Below are 23,356 nucleotides of genomic sequence, written 5' to 3' on the forward strand. Positions count from 1 at the left end.
AGTGAGGCTGAGATGGTTGCTGTTCATCGTGTCCAGAAACCTCAAATTCCCAGAAACAAATATGGGATTTCGTAATCCTGTCCTCCACACCCGCCATACAGCAGGGTTGATGGCACTGACATCAGGCAGAACTGGACTGGGAGATTCTAGTTCTTCGTAAGGTGCTTACTGATGGTGTTTTGGGTATTTGCCTTTGGATCCTGTCTTTCAGAGTATAGGTTGGCTGGAAGGAGGGGAAAAGCACAAATTCAATCAGAACGTGAATGAAAAGTCTAACCCCACTTGCCTACCATCCACGTTGAGAGTCGCCTTTGCACAATCCCTCCTATTTACCGAGTCGCTCCTCCACTCAGAACTGAAGGTTTCCTTCCTTTTTGTACTAAGAATGCTTATCTAACGAGCCAGCTGGCCCGGTAAGTGGGAATTTATTTTTCATAAATGGGAAAAATGGTTAATCTGCTTCAGTGGAAAAAACTAAAATTAAGCGGTCTTATCAGGGAAACGGTAGAGAATTGTAATGCGGTGTATGAATTTTGAATGTTATCTTGGATGCTCGTTATTGACTGCCAGACTTATTTTTAGAGTTTAGTGCATATTGGTCATTTATTGAGCAGGAAATATGGAGAAGTTTGAACAATATATGTCTAAGAGAAAAGCAAAAAACACGAAGAATTAGAATATAGTTTACATTGTGAGGGGACAAAAAAGTTTGAATGGACATAAGCAACTTATTAGAATTACATCAAGTAAACAGAAGAACACAGGCTTGTTTGAGTGCCCGGATAGCTCAGTCGGTAGAGCATCAGACTTTTAATCTGAGGGTCCAGGGTTCAAGTCCCTGTTCGGGTGTTTCAGGTTTTTATCTTCTCTGTGTTGCCTAAAATTGTATCACGTAACAGGAATCAACTGTTTCTTCTGGCTTTAATTTTAACGAAACGTTTTTTATCTGTTTAAAAACATGCTAGATAAACAGCTTTTCAACGAGAAAAATTAAAGGGTGAGCAATTTAGGTTAGTTTCTCGGTTATGATTAAGGATTTGCCTTGTGATTTTGCGTGGAGAAAGAATTTTTTGTGTCAACTTGAGGGGGCGAGGAAAAAGAGGCGCCCGAACAGGGACTTGAACCCTGGACCCTCAGATTAAAAGTCTGATGCTCTACCGACTGAGCTATCCGGGCTCTCAATGGATCAGAGCTGTTCTACACTCTCTTACATAAGAATGAGAACGTTTGCGCACGCGAGTCCAGCCCGCGCTTTGGGAAAGTCCTTTAAAGCGAAGAACAAGAAGTACAGGAAGGAGGAGCTGAAGATAAACCAGGAATGCAAGGTCTGCACCTTCCACCAACATTTCCGGCTAATTCACAATTGTTAGATGGATTTATCTGCTGACTAACCATTCTTAGATAGTCGCCTGATTTGTAATCAGTTCAGGATTAAGACAATGGTGACGCATCCCTGTGGTAGCGCTGTAATGACAGACATCTGGTCTATTTTACGGTGGCTAGATCTGACCCACGACAGACAAAAAGAGACTATTTGAGAGCGAGCATTCACATTCTTGTTCTGACCTTACTAGGTTTAGCGGTGTGGTGGGAAGTGGGAGGTAGCATCCTGCGAAGCGGTAGGGGGTCCCCACACCTTGAGGAAGTTGTCAGAGGCGAATTGGAGGGGAAAAGTCCCACTAAACCAGACAACCAGGTCAAAAGTCTGTAGATTAAAAAAGAAATTTTGTTGGACCTCTAATGTTTATTATTCAGCTGAAAAAAAGGGATCACTGTGCTACAACAAGCAGACAAAAAACCAATTACCAGTAGGTTAAAGTCTAAATTTGAAAAACCATTTTTAGAAGAAAACATACATGTATATCTTTACGACTCCAGAGTAGTGAGGAATCTCTTAATAATAAAAGCAAAAGATAAACATGATCGATTTGATTCCATTAAAAAAAGACTCTTAGTGAAAAGATAACATTTAAAAGTAAACTACAGAAACTTCAGATTTAAAGCTGTTATTTTAATGCATGTAACCAACTGGGATAACATCTAGATTATATAACAATTTCTATAAACTCATAAGAAAAAAAAATGGACAAACTCAGTTCCAAAGGAATTAGAAGTCAATGTTTTTGGTTTGTATAGTCGTTCCTTAAATATTATGAACTACTCCGACATTCAAAGTACAGTAGAATACATCGTTTTATCCCATATATTTAAAAAAAATTTAAACATAAGTATTTTTTAGGAATTACACACACATAGGACTCCTAAAGTCCTAGGAAGTGCATGAGGGGTAAGCACCCAGTTTAGTAGAGGAGTCCTTTAAGGTAGAAGTGCACCTGGGGAGAAGGGGATACTGGGAACTTCTTTGAAGATCAAAGAAAAGAGCCGTCAGAATGGATTACACCTAGGTGTAAAGACACCCAAAGCCTCACAAGTGAACCAATGGACCACATCAAGACAAACTGAGAAAATTGAACTTGTGAAAGATTTTATCTGACTTGAATCCACCCAAAAAGCTCACATAAGCAGCCATCAAGAAATTAAACAATGGTCTGGGAGGCTGGCCCCAGCACCATAAATGAAGTGGATTCCTGCCCCTCCCCCGAAAAGAATTTGTTCCAAAGGACTACATTGACTCTGCAGCTCCGGGAGATGGACATATCTGATCAGAGCACAAGGGAGCATATGAAGGGGCAGGAGGAGAGAGTGGAACACAGCCTGGCCCACCAGGCCATGAGGATGATGTTCCTGAGTAGAGCAGTCAGTCCACAGAGAGAACAACATGGCTGGCCCCACTATGAGACATGATGCCCCTCAGTGACTAAGGGCGATACAGGGAACAGCACCGGAGACACAGTGTGGGAATTGCACCAGACCTGATCCCACCACACCGAGGCAAAGCACTTAGGGAGTGCAGCGGAACAGCAAGGGAATGGAGTGGCAAGGTCCCCAGGGGATGCTGAAAGTGGACTTTGGGGCCAGGGCATGGTGCCCCAACAGGCTGGACTGGAAAACGCTCCTAAGGGCCAGCAAACGATCCCTGAACTAACTACAAGCTTTTCTCTTGTGAAAGTGTTCTGTTTTGTCCTTTGTCAGTGGTTTGTTTTTATTGTTTTGTTGTCATCTTATACTGTTGCTTTGTTTTCCTCTGTCTTGTTTTCGTGCATGTTAGTGTCTCCACAGGGCTGTCTGAATAGGACAGGCTGGATGAACTATCTGGAGGAAAAACAATGGGACCGACAGTTCCGGGGGGGGGGGGGGGGGGCTTGGGGTGGGGGGGGGTAAGGAAGTGGGGTTAACAAACACAGGGACAAGTGAACAACATGGGACCCCAAATGGTAGAGAGGGGGGAATGGCAGGCCTGGTGGGGAATGATCAAGGGTAAGGTTGCGTAGAGAAGAGGTATGCTTTAGCCCAGGTGGCGACGAAGCATGGTAGTAGGGCAGGAGGAAAGTCAAGGGAGATGGAGGAAAGAGCTAGGAGTCAAAGGGCATTTATGGAGGTCTAGACAAAGACAAGTACATGCAAATATATATAGGAGGATGGGGAAATCGATCGATGTGTCTATATTTATAGGTTAAGCATTAAGGTGGCGGAAGGACCTTGGGCCTCTACTCAAACACTCCCTCAATGCATGAATACTTTCTTTTATTAAATTGGAACTCTATGATGCTCACTCTCCCGACACAACGGCTGGAGCCAAAGTGGGTGAACAAGTAAATGTGGTGAAGAAAGCTGATGGTGCCCGGCTATCAAGAGAGATAGTGACTGGGGTCTTAAAGGCTTGAAGATAAACAAGCGGCCATCTAGCTCAGAAGCAACAAAGTCCACATGGAAGAACACACCAGCCTGTGTGATCGAGTGATCCCGAAGGGATCAGTTATCAGGCAACAAAGAACAAAACAATCATATCATTGACTGCTCCATGATAGGATCGCTGAAGACAAACGGGTGCATAAGCAAATGTGGTGAAGAAAACTGATGGTGCCCGGCTATCAAAAGAGATAGTGTCTGGGGTCTTAAAGGCTTGAAGGTGAACAAGCGGCCATCTAGCTCAGAAGCAAAAAAGCCCACATGGAAGAAGCACACCGGCCAGTGCGATCACGAGGTGCCAAAGGGACCAGGTATAAGGCATCATGCAAAAAAAAAAAAGATATATGTGTGTATATGTATGGATGTGTATGTATATATGTGTATATGTATGTGTGTGTGTATATATATATATAAATATATATATATATATACCATATTGAACGAAGGGGGAAGTGCAGAGTAGAGACCCAAGGCCCAAGTGTCGGCCACTGGAGATCCCCTCACAGAGGGGTTCAGGAGAGGAGATGGGTAAATTAGGGTGCAAGGTAGTACCGATGAAGAACACAGCTTTCCCCCAGATCCTGGATGCTTCCTCCCCCCAACTACCATCATCCGAATTCTACCTTGCAGGGCTGGATAGGGCAGAGGTTGTACACTGGTACATATGAGGGCTGGAGGCACAGGGAATCTAGGGTGGATGATACCTTCAGGACCAAGGATGTGAGGGGCGATGCTGGGAGAGTGGAGGGCGAGTGGGTTGGAAAGGGGGAACTGATTACAAGGATCCACATGTGACCTCCTTCCTGGGAGAGGGATGGCAGGGAAGCGGGGGAAGGGAGACTCCGGATAGGGCAAGATATGACAAAATAACGATGTATAAATTACCAAGGGCACATGAGGGAGGGGGTAGCGGGGAGGGAGGGGGAAAAAAAAAGAGGACCTGATGCAAAGGGCTTAAGTGGAGAGCAAATGCTTTGAGAATGATTGGGGCAGGGAATGTATGGATGTGCTTTATACAATTGATGTATGTATATGTATGGATTGTGATAAGAGTTGTATGAGTCCCTAATAAAATGTAAAAAAAGAAAAGAGGAGGAAAAAAAAGAAAATGATTAGGGCAAAGAATGTACAGATGTGCTTTATACAATTGATGTATGTATATGTATGGACTGTGATAAGACTTGTATGAGCCCCTGATAAATTGTTTAAAAAAAAAAGAAATTAAACAATGGATTGCCTAGGGAAATCTGCTACAGAAGACCTTGGGAGTGTTTTTAAGACTTTAAAGTGTTCAAAGACAAAGCTCTCACCTTGAGGACTAAGAGGCTCCTGTGTCTTCAATGGCGTTCTATGCACATCAGAGTTGGACTGTGAATAAGAAAGGCCACAGTCCGAATTGCTGCATCTAAATCGTGTTGGCAAAGAACACCTGAAAACTGGACAGCCTGATGGAAGAACAGTGTGTCTTGGAAGAAGTACAATCAGATTGCTTCTTAAAGCAGCAGGGATGGTGAGAACAACAACAAACTATTGTGAGTTAGACAAAAGTTTACAGAGATACACTTTCATACACATGCTGATCCAACTCATTGCAAACCCCTTCACCGGCGCACTTCCTCCCTGTGTTTCCTGTTTCTGTTCCTCCTTTACAAACCCTTGGAACTTGTCCTTGGGTAAGTAAATGCTGCTTACCCCTTCCCCACACCTCCCTTGAAGGTTATAGGGTTGATTAATGTGGGGGTGAGTTCCTTCGCAGGCCTGAAGGGCAAAGGGAGGGGATGGGTCCCACGTGGTCTCTTTTAAGATTTTGAATTCTGTTCCAGTTTTCTTCCACTCTATTTAGAACCTTCCAATGTGCCCCTTGTCAGGGTAGTTGACAGTGGCAGCCTGGCACCATCTAGTTCTTCTTGTCTCGGGTTCTGAGAAGTGATGTTTGCGAGGTCTGTAATTGTTTCTACTTGTGTTCCAATTTGCCTCTCTCTCAAAGAGCAGTAGCTGCACCTTGGATGAGCTTTTGAGCCTGCAGTCAATGCTCCCCAAAGTGGCACCTAGAACATTGCCTTTGTGACTCTCACGTGCTTTGGTCACGTTAACTGCGACTTTCCTGAAGAAGGGCATCATGCTTGGCATGGTGGAGGCTCAGCAGGAGAGAAAGACTCTCCAGACAATGGATTAGCGCAGGGGCTGCAGCAGTGGACGCAAACATAAGTAGCGAGGGTCGTGCCGGACCTGGCAGGGTTTTGTTCTGTTTTGCCCTGAGTTGCTGAGTTAGAACTGACTAGGCGGCACCTACAACAGCGCTCGAGGGCATCATGACTTCTTCTGTAATCTCCTCCTCTGAGAAAACACTGAGATGCTTTCCATTGTTTGCTAGTGCAAACAGTGTGGCTGTCCATACCCCTGTATGCCTCTCCATGAGCACTTGAAGAAACGGAATGATTAAGTCACAGGCTGTTTACATACTCAATAGTAGATCTATCTCAGGGTGTTAATATGCGTTCCTGCCCTCCTGATTCCACGTTCCTCTCTAGGCAGCCCAGTTTCTCGGATTATGTGCTCAGCACAGACTTTAATAAACACGGTGGAAGGACACATACAAGGCCAACGCACACCTGTCCTGCATTTAAAGTCCGCACTAAGCCCTGGGTCCAGGCCGGGTCCGGGTCCACGTACAGGCTCTGCCGGAGCGGAAAGAATGCCCGTCCGCAGTGCAGCTTGTCCATCTGCACGCCCAGCCCACGCTCTAGGCCTAGGCTTCCGTCGGAGTGAAGGAAGCCATGTGTTCGCTGAGGCGCTCGGTCTACGTAGGCCCTGGCAATGCGGAGCCGACGGCCCGGGAGGCTTAGCGAAGGCGCTCAGTGCTTGGAACGAGTAGGCTAAATGACGGATGGGGTGATCCTCAGCGCGCCCTGTCGCACCCGTTTTCGCACGTCTCACATCCCATCTCGTGTGCACCCTGGTCTGGTCTCAGGAGACCGAGTGTGTCACGCTGAGGCCGGGTCAACACTTTAGAACAACGCCGTTTTTCAGCGGGTTGAACGCTGCCTATGAAGATGTTCTCTCCGCCCGATTTTCTGACCTCGTGCGAGCCTATCTGTAGACACCACAACCCGCTGCGATTTCTCGCAACTTTTTTTTCTCCTTGTTGAACCCCTAACTCTTAGTCCTCCAGGTCGCGCGGTTGGCTCTCTTTCCCCGAACGAGGCTCGGCTCTATGGTAGGGGCAGGCCAGCCTTTCTAGCCCGCCAGCCCATCTCTATGGTTTCCGGACTGCGCGACCGGAAGCGCTCGTTGGCGTAGGCTCCGAGAAGCCGGAAGTTGCGCCTACTTTCCTCGCCGTTTCAAAATGCTGCCGAGGCCTTCGGCTCTGTGAGTGACGCCCCGGGCGCGGCTGGGGAGCGACTCATGGAGCAGCCGTAAGGTGTGGCTCGCGGGGGCCCTCCGCGGGCCGTCGGGAGTGTGGGGCCGGGGAGCCGCGCTCCTGCGTGGGGCGGCGGCGGCGGGCGGGCGGCGAGCGCGGCGTGGGTGGCGGGGGCGGGCGGCCGAGCGGGGCCAGGGTTCCTGCAGGGGCCGCGCGGAAGAGAAAATGGAAGTTTTAGGGACGTGCCTCTGCCGACCAGAGACACACGCAACACCCAAGGAGTTGGATGGACGCTGTGTAAGTGGGACACGCCAGGGCCTGAGCGAAAAGGATGGGAGCGCTTGAAAGGGAGACTTGATTTCGGTGCCTGGTGAATTTGGGAAACGCTTAAAAAACGCTCCCACACACATACCGCCACGGTCGATTCCGCCTCCTAACTCCCACTAACTGCCCCTGGGTTTCCGGGACGGTAGAATCCTAGACGCGGAGAGCCACATCTTTCCTCCCGGGGCCGCCGCGGATGCTCGCTTGCGGTTAGCTGCCTGCTAGGCGGTCGCTGCGCCACTAAGGCTGGCCCACGGCGTACTTGAGACTCCTGTGAAAATACCCATTTTAGGAGTCGCGTCCAGCCCCCCCGAAACAGCTGTTAAGTAGCTGGGACTCGGGAATATGGATTTGAGTCAGCACACCCCGTCATGTTTCTTGAACACCTGGAAGGTTGGAGACAGTGCCGTTCCCTTCCTGCACCACAAAGGTCCCTGTGAGTTAGGAAGTGGCAGGTGGGTGCGCGGAAGAAATAAACTGTCAAAGACGTTTGAAGCCTTTAGGTATTAACTAGTATTAACCTCTCCCCCTTGTTTCTGATATGACAAGGTAATTTAGGCATGAGTAATTACTACACAAATTTTTGATCTCACAACATTGGCTAGGATCACAACTTGTTGTATTACAGTTAAAAACCAAATAGGACATCTCTGTCGACCTCACCTTGCTTTGTCTCTGTTTGGTCAGGGGACACCTGCAGCATAAGCAAGAAGAAATGTTGAGTGACTCTGATACAGAGGCAGAAGAGGTGGTTTACCTAAACTGAGTGTGTGTGTGTACACGTGTGAGTACACGTGTATACGAGTGCGCCTTGTAAGTGAGTGGTGGGTACATTTTAAAAATGAAAACAAAACTTGTGTAAAGCCAAGAGTTTTGCTTGCCTGCTCAGACTGGCTACAGTCATTGCTTGAAGTTATAAGTCCACCTTGATTTCCTGCAGTCCCACATTTGCAAAAACCAGTGGAATCAGTTTGTTCGTGTTGTGTGTCACCTTTAGCTCAAATAACCATATCGACAGCTTTTCATTAAGTATATTCTCCTCTGATTTTTTAATTATGTAAAAAAATCCACATCCAAACACCAAGTACTCCCACATTTGCATCTCGGTGATGTTGATTACATTTTTCCTGTACCTATAACCTTTGTACCATTTTCTGTATCCTCATTCAAAACATTTCAGCTCTGCTAACAACAAAAGCGAACTCTTTTCCTTTCCCTCTACCTTTGGTTAACAGGAGTAATCTTTGGTGTCTCTAGTTTTGCGTAGTTCATATAAGCAAGATCATGCCGTGTCTCCTTTTACGGCTTATTCCATCAGTTTTCAAGGTGGATCATGTTGCAGTATGAGCACTTTCTTTTCAAGACTCGAATAGCTTTGTAATATAGAGTGTGCAACCCTTTTTCACTCATTGCCAATGCGTGAACTTTTATATGGTTTCTTGGAATTGTGTGTTTCACAAACTGCTGTAGTAAACGCTGCTGTGCACCTTTAGTAGAGATGCAGAAGGCCTAGTAAGAACTGAAACAATGAATAATAGTTTAATTTTTCAAAATAAAAAGTTGCTTTATTTCTCTTAAGTAGCTGAAAAAGAATTGAAAAAAAAAAACCAAACACAAACGAACCCCACTGCCTTTGAACTGGTTCCTACTAGCGTTTCTGGGGCTATAAATCTTTTCAGGAGTGGGCACCTCATCTTTCTCCCTCAAAGTGGCTGGTGGGTTAGAAGTCAGCCTTGTGGTTAGTAGTCCTGTGCTCACGCCACTGCGCCTTTTGTGTCACTTCCATCCCCTTACCGCTGCTGTCCATTAGCGCTGGTTTGAGAGGCCATGACACACTGTAGGAATATTTTTAAAATGAGGTCAACTGCCCTAGCGAGAACACAATGCTTAGAAACATGGTTCTGCTTTCCACTGTCGTGCTCATTTCTTTCCTTGCACGGAAACCCAGCTCATTCCGGCAGATAAGGTCTGGATTCCCCCCTGTGCTTTGTCTGTTGTAGCTGATGTCCCCAGGGGATGGGGGACACAGACAGTTAATGTGGAGGAAAACAACATACAGGCTGCACTGGAACAGATGTATTTAAAGTTAAACGGACGCAAGTCAAAACAAAGTAAACTGCTGAATGCTGCTGCCTACAAGTCAAAATATGCAGTGTTGTATAGTAAAGTTTTTAGATAGTGCAGTACAATACGTACATAAGCCAGTAAAACACACCATTCATATTTGTTTATTATTATCAAGACATATATTACATGCTTTATATATGTTTGTGTGTATATGTATATACATAAAGAGATATAAATGTGTGTGTACTGTAATGTACACCTGGCAGCACATTCTCTTTGTATACAAGAGACACAGCTACTTTTGTTTCAGTCCTTAGTGTATTCCCTATGTCCCATTTACTGGTTGGAATTTTGAACTCAGTGATAAATGAATGGAGCCAAGGCTGGACATGCAATTGATAGTACCCCTTAGCCATTATTTGACACACGACTGACTGCTATTCGTTCCTGGTCCCAACCTCCTGACCTTTCAATCACTGTGACGACGGCACACGGAATGTGATAGTAATGTACTGCCCTATTTTATCCTTCCTACCCTGTTACCTTTTCTCTGAAGTACTGGAATATTGCAGAAGTGCCTAACAGAGAGGAACGTAACAGGTGGAGGCTAGTTGACCTCAGACAGTTAGTCCCCTGCCTTTTATCCTCTTGCTAAATCCCTGTCATAATGTAGCATATTTCTGGGAAACAAACTGAAAATGAGCAGGAGGAAATATTAGAAGAGCTAACAAAAATATTTCAGCTTTTAGAATTAAAAAGATGATAGTTTCAGATCACAGTGGCCTTTAGAGTACTACAGATAAGAAATCAGGGAACATTTCACAGATGTAAGTAGAGGTTAAGTGAAAGAACAGGTCACTTACAAAAGAGCGAAAATTGAAATAGGCTATTTCAACAGTAGGACTATATGCAAAATGACAAACAGGCTGGGCTCTGAACTGATTTTTCCTGGCTCAGTCATGGCCAACATAGTGAAACCGGAGTGAATCTGTAAAATGTAGATAAACTGCAATGAAAACCAGTATGGGGAAACTTAGAGGTTGACCCCCTAATAGAAATTAATCTCCCTCTTAGAAGCTAGAGGCTGTACTTGAGTTGCTTAGATTTGACCAGCAGAGTCAAAAGTAGTGCCCTGTTCAAAAATGTGACCAACTGCAGTTTTGAATGTGTATTCTCCACCAAAAGAAACAAACCCATTGCCAACGAGTCAATTGCAGCTCACAGTGACCCACCCCATAGGCCAACGTGGGTTTCCAAGATCTTAACCCTCTCTTTTCCCCCTCCAAATTGCAGGCTTTAATGGCAGTTGTGTACAAGCTCACTCTTGTATCTTCTCAAGTGAATCTTTGTATTTACGCTTTTCCTTTCCTGCTCAGTGAGAGTTACCGTCTCTGTCCAGTTTGGAGCCTCATGATAACCACCTCGCGGGGGTGAAACCCACATGGACAGTTGTGCCGGTAGCTTGTTCTCGCTGCACCTGTTCAGTGTAGATGACCTTCTTGTAAACCTGAATCACTTTGCCAATTTGCTGACCTTTATAGTCTCCTTGTACAATCTGAACTCCATCATCCTTGCAGATGGGCATGGACCAAACATTGCATTTCTGTCTCAGTTCCGTGGAAAGAGGGAACACATAATAATCTTCCTGTAAATGTGGGAAGGTGCAGAAATGTCGTTTCCTGGTTTTGGTCCCATGTCACAAAGAGATTGAATTTCATTTTGGCTGCTGCTGCTGCTTCAGTGATGGCCCCAAAAGGGAAAAGCAGAGTTTTAACACTTAGAAATAGGAAGCTTCATCTTTCACGCACAGGACAGCTGGTGGTTTTGAACTGCTGGCCTTGCAGTGTGCCGTGCAGCTCGTAACCACTGTGCCACAAGGGCTTCTGTGAGCCGGCAAGAACCCAGTGCCGTGTGTCAGGCTCCTGGAAGGGCTGAATGTGCGCCTTCAAAGTCCCTATTCCTGGATTTCGCCTGTGCTTGCCATTCTGGTTTTAGGTTCACTTCCTTCCAAAGTGAGAATTTGTATCTTTCTGCTTCGTTGGCGGTGACTGAACACATTGGAAGCACTGCAGAGGAGTTCCCTCCCCCCAAAAAATATTGAGAAAGAATACATAGCCCAGAATTTCCTAAAACTTTATTGTGATTGGGATATATTTTGTTCCAAGTCATCTATTGCAATCTTACTGTATCGTCCATTTACTCCCTGCATTTCCTGGCTACATTCCTCCTCCTTTCCTGACACTGGCTTTTGTCCTTGGGGAAATGCTGCCCTTTTGAGTTTTTCTTTCCTTCCCTTTTTAAAAACTGCTGTGACTTAGGTAAGGTTTTCAGAGCAGATAGTGACTTTTACTTTCAACAGTTTATATACTTTTAGTTTCTCCTCATCCACTTTGATCTCCTCAGTGTACCATTTCTTATTCTACTTCCTTCCAGAGTTCTCGGTTTCATTCCTCCTCCTTTCTTAACCTTTTGTCCCTTGGTAAATGCTGCCTTTTTATTGTAAATGATTGATGATTATTACTTGGGCGCCAGTTCAGGTCCATATTTGCAAGGTGACTTAGGACCCTTGTCTTGGGAGTCTTACCAGCTATTATCCGACCTTACAGTACACCTTGTCTCTCTATATTTTGAGTTCTGTGTCACATTTTTCTCCCACTCTGTTCTGCCATCAAGTCAATGCTGATTCATAGTAACCCCCTGTGGATTTCCGAGACTAACTGTATTGAAGTAGAACCTCCCTTGGAGCCAAGCTGCTTGGTTTAGAGCTGCCAGTGATAATGGGTTGCAGCCCAACTCATAACCACTGCACTACCAGGGCTCTCCCACTCTTAAGACCATCATGCCATCCGGTGGTAGTAGCGGGACACCATCTAGTTCTTCTGGTCTCAAGATTGTGGAGACTGATGTTTTGGGGGTTCATGAGTTCCTTGGGCCAGTTGTTTCCTTATGTCCTTTGATTTTCATCACTCTTTCCTCTGGATAGGGAGACACAAGTAGTTGCACATTAGAGGACCACAGGAGCTATTTACCAAAGTAAGATGTTGAACATTGTCTCTGTGAAGTGTGTGAAGCTCATTGATCTTGGTGTACCCCTAGATAATAGTCCTGAGACCCCCCCCAGGGGCTCTTTCCCCGTAGGTGTTTGGTTATGTCTAAGAAGTTTTCATAGCTTTGTGGCTTCTGTGTTCCATCACGCTCATGGGTATGTTTGCAGTGAAAGTGAATATGCATGTACAGTTGTCCTCTGTCTGTATATACCTGGGTAAATTCCCATTTTATGTCTCACCTTCTCAGCCTGCGTGTCTATTCAAGCATCAACACAAAGATCTCCACTGTTGTAGGATTGTGTATATAACAGCATTTGCGTTTGTTACCTTTAACTTTTGCAAACCTCCCCGTGTCTTCCCTCTCCATCATTTTTTACCTACCTCCCTCTTACTTTATACCTCCTTCTCCTTCACCTATGAGATTCAAATCCAAGACATGACATATGAAGTCAGTCTACACATCTACCATTGAGTCAATTCTCTACTCGTAGCTTGACCTTGTATAGGGTTTCTCGTGCTGTAAATATGGCCAGGAACAATAGGAGAAAAAAACAAAAATGCAGAACTCCTTAGGAGGCATTGAGTTGATGTTAACAGTGGTGGGATAATTTGGGAAAGAATATCAATGGCTGCACAACCCAAAGAGTATAATCAATTATACATCTTGCAGAGTTGGAGGATATTTTGTTTTGTATATTTTTGCCACAATTAAAAAATTACACTAATTACAGTGAGTACAAGGAAAAAGAAATGTTCTAAAATTAATTCTGATAATGATCATGCAACTCTTTAATGGGATCGAACTGTTGAATTGTATATGTGGAAGAAATGCCAATAACACAAAAGACAGAATTCAAAGCGTTTTAAGACCTCTGCACTTTTAGCAAAGCAGGGTTGTGTCATTTGCATGTCATAGGTTGTTAATAAGTATGTCCTCCATTCCTGATGCCACATGCTTCATGTAATCCAATTTCTCTGATGATTGCTCAGCATACAGATTCATTAACTGTGGTGAAAGGAACCGAGCTTGCCACACACCTTTCCTGAGTTTAAACCATGCAGTATTCCTCGCAGTCCTGTTCCTTCAGCTGCCTCAACCCATGTACAGATTCCACAAGAGCACAAGGAAAGGTTCTGGAATTGCCATTCTTTTTATTTTTTTAAATCATTTTATTGGGGGCTCATATAGCTCTTATCACAATCCATCCATCCATCCATTGTGTCCAGCACATTTGCACATTTGTTGCCATCAGCATTCTCAAACCATTGTCTTTTTTTGAATTAAGTTGAACTTTCTTTTCTTTTTTTACATTTTATTAGGGACTCATACAACTCTTACCACAATCCATACATATACATACATCAATTGTATAAAGCACATCCATACATTCCCTGCCCCAATCATTCTCAAAGCATTTGCTCTCCACTTAAGCCCTTTGCATCAGGTCCTCTTTTTTTTCCCCCCTCCCTCCTCAAACCATTTTCTTTCTACTTGAGCCCTTGGTTTCAGCTCCTTGTTTTATTCCCTCCCACCCCCCTTCACTCATGAACCCTTGACAACTTATCAATTATTTTGCCACGTCTTAACAACTGTCCGACTCTTCACCCACGTTTCTGTTGTCCATCACCCAGGGAGGGGGTTATATTTAGATCCTTGTAATCAGCTCCTCCTTTCTACCCAACCTGCCCTCCACCCTCCCAGTATCGCCACTCTCAACACTGGTCCTGAGGGGTTCATCTGTCTTAGATTCCCTGTATTTCCTGCTCTGATCTGTACCAGTGTACATCCTCTGGTCTTGCCAGATTTGGGATCATGATGGCGGGGGAGCATTTAAGAATTAGAGGAAAGTTGTATGTTTCATCTTTGCTACATTGCACCCTGATTGACTCATCTGCTCCCTGAGACTCTTCTCTAAGGGGATGCCCAGTTGCCTGCAGATGGGCTTTGGGTCCCCATTCTGCATTCCCCTTCATTCACAATTATATGATTTTTTGTTCTTTGGTGCCTGATATCTGATTCCATTGACACCTTGTGATCACACAGGCTGGCATGCTTCTTCCATGTGGGCTTTGTTGCTTCTGAGCTAGATGGCCGCTTATTTATCTTCAAGCCTTTAAGACCCCAGATGCTAGCTGGGCACCATCAACTTTCTTCACCACATTTGCTTATGCACCCTCTTTGTCTTCTTCAGTGATCCTGTCGGGAAGGTGAGCATCATGGAGGAATTCCCATTCTTAAGGCTATCCATAGTTTGTTAGATCCATACAATTGAAAGTTTCGGCATAGTCAGTGAAATACAAGTAAACATCTTTGTGGTGTTCTCTGCTTAGAGCCATGATCCATCTATCATCAGCAAAGATATTCCTTGTTCTGTCTGTCCTCTTCTGAATTCTTCCTGAACCTCTGACAGCTCCCGGGTAGTGTTCTGCTGCAACCGAAGTTGGATGATCTTCAGCAAAATTATACTTGCCTGTGGTATTAATGATACTGTTCTGTAGTTATGTTTCTTTGAAATGGGCACAAATAAGGATCTTTCCCAGTCAGTTGGCCAAGTAGCTATCTTCTGAATTTCTTGGCATAGAACTGTTTCTGCCTCATCAGATGTTTAAAACATTGCATTTGGTTTTCCATCAGTTCCTGGAGCCTAGTTGTTTACTAATGCATTCAGTGCAGCTTGCACTTCTCTCAGTACTGCTGGTTCTTGCTTATGTGCTGCCTCTTGACGTTGTTGAATGGCGACTGGTCTTTTTGGTACAGTGACTGTGTGTTCATTCCATCTGCTTTTGATGCTCCCTGAATTATTATTTGCCCATAAAATTTTCCAATATTCCAACTGAGGGCTTGAGTTTTCTTTTGAGATCTTTCAGTTTAAGATATACTGAGTAGCACCCCAAATTCTATCTAGGGCCTACCCAGACAAGTCCCTGAGAGGGTAGGCAGGCTGAGGGCAAAGGGTGTCACAATTCAGGTCAGTGGTCAGAAAGAAGTCAATGGAGGTGAATCTCTGGAGACTCAAAAATGGATGTAGTGCCCTCATGCAAACTGTAGCCATCTGCAAACCTGGTGCTCAGAATTAAAACTTATATAATATGAGGTCAAAGTTAAAAGAGATACTATCAACAAAGTGCTAGCAATTTAAAAACAAAATAGAAGATGAAATAAAAAGCTTAAATAGTAATTATTGAAGAAATTGAAGAAGCAGTGATTAGCACCATTAGCAATAATGTCAGAAATATTACTTTTACAAGCAACTAGAGAGAATAATGGGACATGTTTTACAATTCCCTAAGTGAGGCCTTGGGCATCAAGACAAGACAAAAACAAGGGAAATTACAGATCTGTTCTCATTAACACAGTAGACTTTAAAACTTAAAATGTTAGTACATGAAAACCCAACAATGTAAAAAGAGAAAACCAACACTGTACAAAAAAAGGATTATTATTATTCCTTAAAGTAGTTTTTCCCATTTTACAAATGAAGAAATTGAGGCCCAGAGCGTGTCGTACTCATTCAGCTGATAATAAGTGGCAGAAGGACCAGTAGAACTGATTGGACTTTATTGAGAGATATATAATTAATAGAGGAATGTATCAAAATAACAGATTAGAAAATTTCTTGTTATAGTCAATGTCATTTCATTCCGAATCCCAGTGGGGCGCTCATGATATTTGATATACTAAAATTTTTATGGATTCAAGGGCCAAGGATATCAGGACATTTCTTAAAAAGAGTGGGGTGTGAGGACTTATTCTACCAGATACAAGACTTACTATAAGTCAGAGGAGATAAGACAGCGTGAAATTGCACAAACATGGAAAAATTGGATAATGGCATAGAATAGAGAACCCAGAAGTACTCTTGCATGTAAGGGAATTTGATACATTACACAAGTGGCTGTCTAGAAAACCATGTTTAATAATTGTGCTCTGAACACCATTTATGCATGTGAAAAAGTAAATCTCACACAGGTGTGCATGTTTGCTCGTGTAGGCACCAACATCAGATGTTTTCAGTATACCTAATGCTTTTATAGAATGCCCCCCTACACACACAGTAAAAAAGAAAGCTCGGTAGATAGAATAGGTGACTGAGAGACCTTGAGAAGTACAGGATTGCACAGATGCAGTTACTTGACTGCAAAAGAAAAGACTGATAAAAGTAAATTTGTACCAATAAGATAAAAGCACAATAGAAGTCAAGAAAACAAATGGCGGGGGAGGATAGCTGCAAGACACCCAGTTGACAAAGGGCCAGTATTCAGACTATCTGCCCTAAAGAACGAAGGAGAAATACACAACAGACATTAACTTTTCACAGAAACATGGTCAATTAGCTTATGAAGAGATATTCAGCGTCAATCAGGATTAGAGAAATGCAAAGCAAGCCCATGACTTACCCATTTGATTGGCAAGATTCAAAAAGTCTCAGGACATCAAATGTTGGAGAGGAAGTGGGTCCATAGGATTGCTTACGCATTGCTGATGGGATTGTAATTTGTTACAAATAACTCTTGAAAACTAATTTGGTGTCAGATCTTAAGTTGATTTTCTATTGTAATTATACTGAAGAGACTGTCTTGCAAAGGTCCGACAGGTGACATGTCCAGGAACGTTAAATCAGTGCACTCATCACAGTGTACAACCTGAGCAGCCACTTGAGTGCCTGGCACCAGAAAAGCAGAGGATTGAACTATGGGGAACACTGAATTGTAGTCATCAAGTGAAAAGTGAAGTAAAGTGACATAGAACCGATAAATCTATGTTAGTGAAACAAAAATCCCCCGATAAATAACCTATCTGCTTTCTAAAGGTAAAAACTAAACCAAAAAATTGGTGCTTTTTAGGACTCCCTTGTTTTAATTGTGAAAATACAAGTGAAGGTGCTTCAAAGGTTTGTGGAAAATTCATTGTTTCTTAATTGTTTTTGCCCAACAAACCCCTTCTTATAACACATTTCAAGTTCAAGATTTTTCAGGTGTACAATTCAGGGATCCATTCTGATGTTAAGTGAGCCACAGGCAGGCGAAGGAAGGAACACAGGATTCAAGGTGACGCTTGGGGGCGGAGGGAAATGGGTGTAGATATAAATGGCCTGGGTGCTTCCTGCAGGATTGAATTGCCAACATTGTGGTTAACAGCCCAATTGTGGATCACTACACACACCACCAGGGTTCCTTGACATTTGTTATTAAAATAATCAACCAAATAAAACTGGGCCATAAACAGGCGAATGAGAGTGTTTTGAATGAAGGGGTTATGGTGACTTTAAATCTGTGCACTTGAAGTATGTGACTTGAGATGTGTGTGGGGGTGAATCTTGACTCCACAACTCATTGTGTGATCTTGAGCCAATAATGAACTTCTTTGTGCTCCTCTTTGGGGCTACTTATGGGTTAAATGGGTTAATTCTTGTATATGTGACTGGTACAGAGTAAGCTCTGTAGGTATTATTTGTTTTAAATATCTATTGCTGTATAGCAAACCACTACAAAATTGAGTAAGTTAAAACATTTCATTATTTTTCATGATGCTGTTGGCTAACTGGATGTGGCTAGTTGGGTGACTCCTCTAGGCAGCTCTCACTTGGGGTCTGCCCTGCAGTAGGTCAGGTGGAGCTGGGGCTGGAGTGCCCCAAGATGCTTGATGCCTTGAGGCTATGGCTAGAAGGCTGGCTTCAGCTGGGCCTCCCCTTCTTCATGTGGTTTCCAGAGGGGTAGCTAGATTTCAAGGATTTCCCAAACTAGAATTGAAGCTGCTGGTCTTCAAGTTGACACATCGTTAACTTCTGCTGGAGGCTGTTGCTTAAAGTATGTCACAGGGCCAATTACAGGGCCCCTTGGAGCTTATGTTCTACAAAATGGATCGCTGAAGTAGTGTCAGTTCATAGTAAAGACTAAGGAAAAAAGTAAGATGAGGAAGAGGATGGGGAGTGCTGGGGCTCGTTGCTCCTTTAGAAGTTGGTGCTCCCCTGAAAAAGACCACTGGAAGGTTTTAGGTAGTTGAACTCTTCTCACTGACCTTTTCAACCGGTTCAGGTTAGACATACAGCGTTTACCCAAGAGCAAGGTAGAGAGGAAAGCCGAGAAATGGACGCTGCTCTTGCTTTTCTAGGCTCCTTTCACCGTGTCTCTAATACGGCTCATGGATGAATTGAATCAGAAGTTCAATGATTCATAATGGCTCGTTACACATACATTCCACGAGCTGATGGCCACTCGTTACTTTTCTAAAAATGCTAGGACATTTATTTAAATTTTTATTTCTTCCCTATCACTTTTTTTAAAGGATTTCTGTAAACCTTTTCAATTCACACTAGTCTTAAGTGAAAGTAGAACTCAGTACTCATGGAAAGACTGACCTCTGAATAACTAGCTACTGATGGAGGACGCTGAGAACTAGGAAAGGTACGGAAGCCAGCAAATCGTTCTTTATTTTTCATAGTTAAATTGCTTTTAAAAAGAGTTGTATTACACATCGCCACAACCGGTTCTAATGCTCCTTCCCAAGAAAGTCTTTAGGAGACTAATAAAATGATTCAGTCGAGAGGTGCTTGGCTTGATGGGAATGTTGAAAAGGGGTTGGAAAATCAAAACTGAACCCACCGCTTCCATTAAGTCCAGGTGATAGCCACATTATACAGGGTTTCTGAGGCTGTAAATCTTTACAGGGAACAGGTAGCCTCAGCTTTCTCCCATTGAGTGGCTGGTAGATTTGAACCATTGTCCTGACCTATAGAGGGGCTTCAGAAAGTTTTGGGGGAAATTCCATTATATTTGAATAACATTTTTGCATGAAGTCTCATATTAGGGGGCTATCATTTTGGCATTTGTTTATATTTGTACGGTTTGAAATGCCAGTGAAAAGTCAGTTGTTTAACTGTGGAAGTGTGTGAGAGGGGAATTTTATATGAAGAAAACTAATTTAAAAAAAGAAGCCATAGTTCATCAATGGTTATCATGGTTGAAGGAGGGAGAGCTTTTACATAGGGGGCACTGAGCTTATGTTAATAGTGGTAGGATAATTTGTAAAAGGATATCAATATTGTTTGCACAAGATGAAAAATATAATCAATGACACTGAATTATCTAGAAGTTGTTGAATTGGAGAATGTTTTGTTATGTATATTTTTGCCACAATTAAAAAAATTACAGTAATATAAGGAAGAGGAAAATGTTTTAAAATTGATTGTGGTAATGATTGTACATCTCTTCTTGATATGATTGAACTATTGTATCATATGCATACAAAGTACCAATTAAACTGTTTAAAACAACAAAAAATAGTCAATTGAAAGTTGTGTTTGTACCCTATTATATTTTCTACTTCATAGCAAGGGAAGCTGTTGGCAAGCAGGAAACAGGAGTTCATATTTTGTTAGAGTCAGTCACTAAACCTTCTCAAAAGAGTGAGAGTCTTTTAAGTGACTGCAGGCAGCCCAGCTATCTGCTCTTGCTTTTCTAGGCAATTTTCAGTGTCTCTAATATGGCTCGTTACACATACATTCCACGAGCTGATGGCCACTCGTTACTTTTCTAAAAATGCTAGGACATTTATTTAAATTTTTATTTCTTCCCTATCACTTTTTTTTGGTGGAAAAATAGGGGTAAAGAAAACAAATAGAACTATACTTGATCTTAATGTGCAGATACCTTTTTCCTGGTGATGTGTGTTCCTTCGGGTCTGACCCATTTTGGAGGTGTCACGGCTCTTTCTAGGTTTGGTACCAGCTTAAAAACTAGTTTTAAACTGATGGTTGAGAATTTAGACTCTTTTTTTTCTAGTGTCTCTTTTTTTCTAAGACATGTTGTGACATGTTGAGGTTTCCTTGTACTCTTGGAATCTTATCTTTATCTTGGTAATTCCCTTAACCTCCCACTTGTTTTCCAAGGGTGGGAGTGGTCCTCTTTAGAGAGCCAGAGATACTGAAGAACTAGTCTGTCTGCTTGGGGAGGTAAGGCTTGTGACTTGTATCTTCCACTGGCTTGATAGACACGTTCATGTCGGTGGCGGTCAGAGCATGCCCGGACGTGTTTGCTTCCAGCTTCACCTGAGGAAAGCAAGCATAGGTGATGGTGGCTCCTAGTTCACCACTTCAGTTTTGGCAGCACCTGACCTGGATGGAAAGTGACCAAGGAGGTCTTGGGAATCTGGAGTGTATTGCATTTACTTCAGCAGGTCTGCCTGCTTTTTTTAAATGCCAAAGAGAATTTTCTACTTTATGGTATAATTGATGATTTCTTTTTACTTTTTAGTTTTATCAGCAAACTTCAAGTTCTTCACTGCCAAAATGACATCACTTTCCACCTCTGCCCAGTGTTCAACTGATAGTGCTTGCAGGGTCTCTACAGACCAGATCACTCAGGTAAGTGACTGGTAGCCATTCTGATTTTTCTTCAAGTTTCAGACAGTAGGATCTTAGTGAGAAAAAAGTGACGGAAACCTATAAACAAGTACCACTGCTCAAATTTGAATTGATCATTGACTAAATTACCATAGGCTTTTAAAGATTGCCCCAAAGTATTCATCTTGAATGCTAATGTACTCTTGGTTGGGAATGACCAGTGGAGAAATTTTGGGCTGGGTTAAGTAAGTATATTTTCTGGCCCCTGGCATGGTTGTAACTAGTTTGTTTTCTTTCAATAGAAAATTTAGTCTTATGAAAAAAATCCAAACTTTCTAATATGTTGTTCTATAAAGGCTTTGTTGACCAGCTCTCTTAACACATACATATGATTATAAAAATATATAATCTTGTGTTTTCATAAGTAGTCCAGAATATGTAGGGTTCTATAAAGCCATATATGAAAATAAGGAATTTGGATTTGGTGGGGAAATGTGGCCTATATAAATAAATGGTTTGGACATAATTAGTCACACTGGAAGGAAACAAATGGCCTTAGACTTTGTAAAAAAACAAATTCCAGTTCTGAAATTGATTGTGGTGATGATTGCACAAATCTTATTAATACGATTGAACTATTAAATCGTATAGGTGAATTATATGCCACAAACTATTTTTAAAGCATCCCCTTAAATCAAAGATTTACTTAACTAGCCCCAAATGGTACTGGATAAGGAGGTGCCTTTAATGGAGAACCTTTCCTTCCTATGTGTGGCTCCCTTTTAGCATTTCTGGATGGCAGGCCAAAAAACTCACACCAGTTGGCGTGGAGTGGTTCTGAAAGGTCATAATCCCATGTATGTCAGAGTAGAATTGTGCATCCTTAGGAGGACTTTTGTGGTTGAGTGTTTAGGACTAGATCAGCACGCCTTTCTCCTGGAAGGCCCCAGGGTGGCCTTGACACTCTCTCTACCTTTTGAGTAGCAGCCCAGCACCTAGTCAGTTTCACCCTTCCCTGTTATAGGGTCACTCGGAGTAGGAATCTACTGGATAGCAGTGCGTTTGGGGTTCTTTTGGGTAGGGGTGGGGGGAGGGGTGCAGAACAGGTCTAGTGTTAGCAAATTATCCCAGTTTTTATTTCTTGAAGATTGTCTTAATTTTGCTATTATTTTTCAGTGACAATTTTTCCAAGTCTATTATTATTTTCTCCTCAGCACTTTAATCAGTTATCTCATTGCTTTTCTACCTCCCTGGTTTCTGAAAAGATAAAGATTTATACGTAAAAAAAAAAAATCAAGTCATTAAAAAAATAGTAGAAGAAATTTTAGCCATCATTTATAACACCTGAGATTGAGAGCAACCTCACACATGATGAAACCTAGTAGAGAGGCAAATATGACTATATATATTTTAAATGATGTGCCTAAAGACAGTACAAGTAGAGTCGACATATAACAAACTAAAAACAAATTTTCCCTTTTATACCCAGAACTATGCCTTGATAAGGAAAAGTGTTAGCTAGCCTGAGAGAGAAGGTGCACACTGGCTTTATTTAAAGTAGTTTGTGTTGTACTAACTATTTAGGTCAATTGTACTTCCCATGATGTCCTTTGATCCAGAGATACATTTGAACAGTGCAAATTACATGAACTAGAGTTTTCTTCCAGTATCACTTCTCTTTTATTAGAAACTGAATCGTAGGTAGTTCCCATCTGTTATCTTAAAACAGTACCAGAAATGTTACTCAAAAAAAGAAAAGAAATAAGAGTTACTGTACAGTAAATAAGGATCCTTGATGGTGTTGTGGGTTATGTGTTTAACTGTTAACCACAACGTCAGCTATTCAAGACCACCAGTCCTTCTGCAAGAGAAAGACCAGACTTTCTGCCCTGATACAGATTTGCAACTTCAGAATCCCGTAGACGTTCCACTCTGACCTGTAGGGTTGCTGGGAGTTGTAATCGACAGACTGGTAGCGAGTTTGGTACAATAGAGTTTGAAATGTTCTGTTACCCAAGATGGCTCCATTGGAGTTCAAACTCCTTTGTTAAATTTAAAATGTTCCAGTCTTGTTGTTATAAGATGACACAACTTCACCTGTGCACACAACCTCTTAGAATTTTTCTTAAAAAGAAGCTTGAAGTCAACCTCACTTCTGAAACATTTAACCTGAATTACCCATTGACTTCTATATGTTAAAATGTGTTCTTGAAATGTCTATCGCATAATTTGAGGAACAAAATTAGATCTTCTAAATATTTATGATAATTGCTATGAAGTCTTAGCATTTCAAACCTCTAAATTGCCCTCATACCTTCCATATATGTTCCTTTTCAGTTTTCTTTTTTCTTTCCCACCTTTCTCAATCTGTGTCATGGTCTTGCAGTATTCAGCTTGTCGTCTCT

General features: G+C 42.6%; 1 protein-coding gene and 2 non-coding genes across 4 annotated transcripts in view; 2 read left to right on the forward strand and 1 right to left on the reverse strand.

The window, feature by feature from the left end:
- The first annotated feature begins 776 nt into the window (after positions 1 to 776).
- TRNAK-UUU (transfer RNA lysine (anticodon UUU)) lies at positions 777 to 849 on the forward strand. The gene has a single exon. It is a non-coding gene; the product is annotated as a tRNA-Lys (tRNA).
- A 254-nt stretch (positions 850 to 1,103) lies between these two features.
- TRNAK-UUU (transfer RNA lysine (anticodon UUU)) lies at positions 1,104 to 1,176 on the reverse strand. The gene has a single exon. It is a non-coding gene; the product is annotated as a tRNA-Lys (tRNA).
- A 5,946-nt stretch (positions 1,177 to 7,122) lies between these two features.
- The window catches only part of LOC142424178 (protein Mdm4-like), a 37,390-nt gene continuing 21,156 nt past the window's right edge, over positions 7,123 to 23,356 (forward strand). For both annotated transcript variants that reach the window (XM_075529291.1, XM_075529284.1), the window contains exons 1-2: positions 7,123 to 7,231; positions 20,863 to 20,972. In XM_075529291.1, the coding sequence (XP_075385406.1) occupies positions 20,898 to 20,972 (75 nt within the window). In that variant the 5' untranslated portion in view covers positions 7,123 to 7,231; positions 20,863 to 20,897. The remainder of the gene's footprint in view (positions 7,232 to 20,862; positions 20,973 to 23,356) is intronic.

This window comes from Tenrec ecaudatus, chromosome 1 (genome assembly GCF_050624435.1).
Source record: "Tenrec ecaudatus isolate mTenEca1 chromosome 1, mTenEca1.hap1, whole genome shotgun sequence".
NCBI classification, from domain to species: domain Eukaryota; kingdom Metazoa; phylum Chordata; class Mammalia; order Afrosoricida; family Tenrecidae; genus Tenrec; species Tenrec ecaudatus.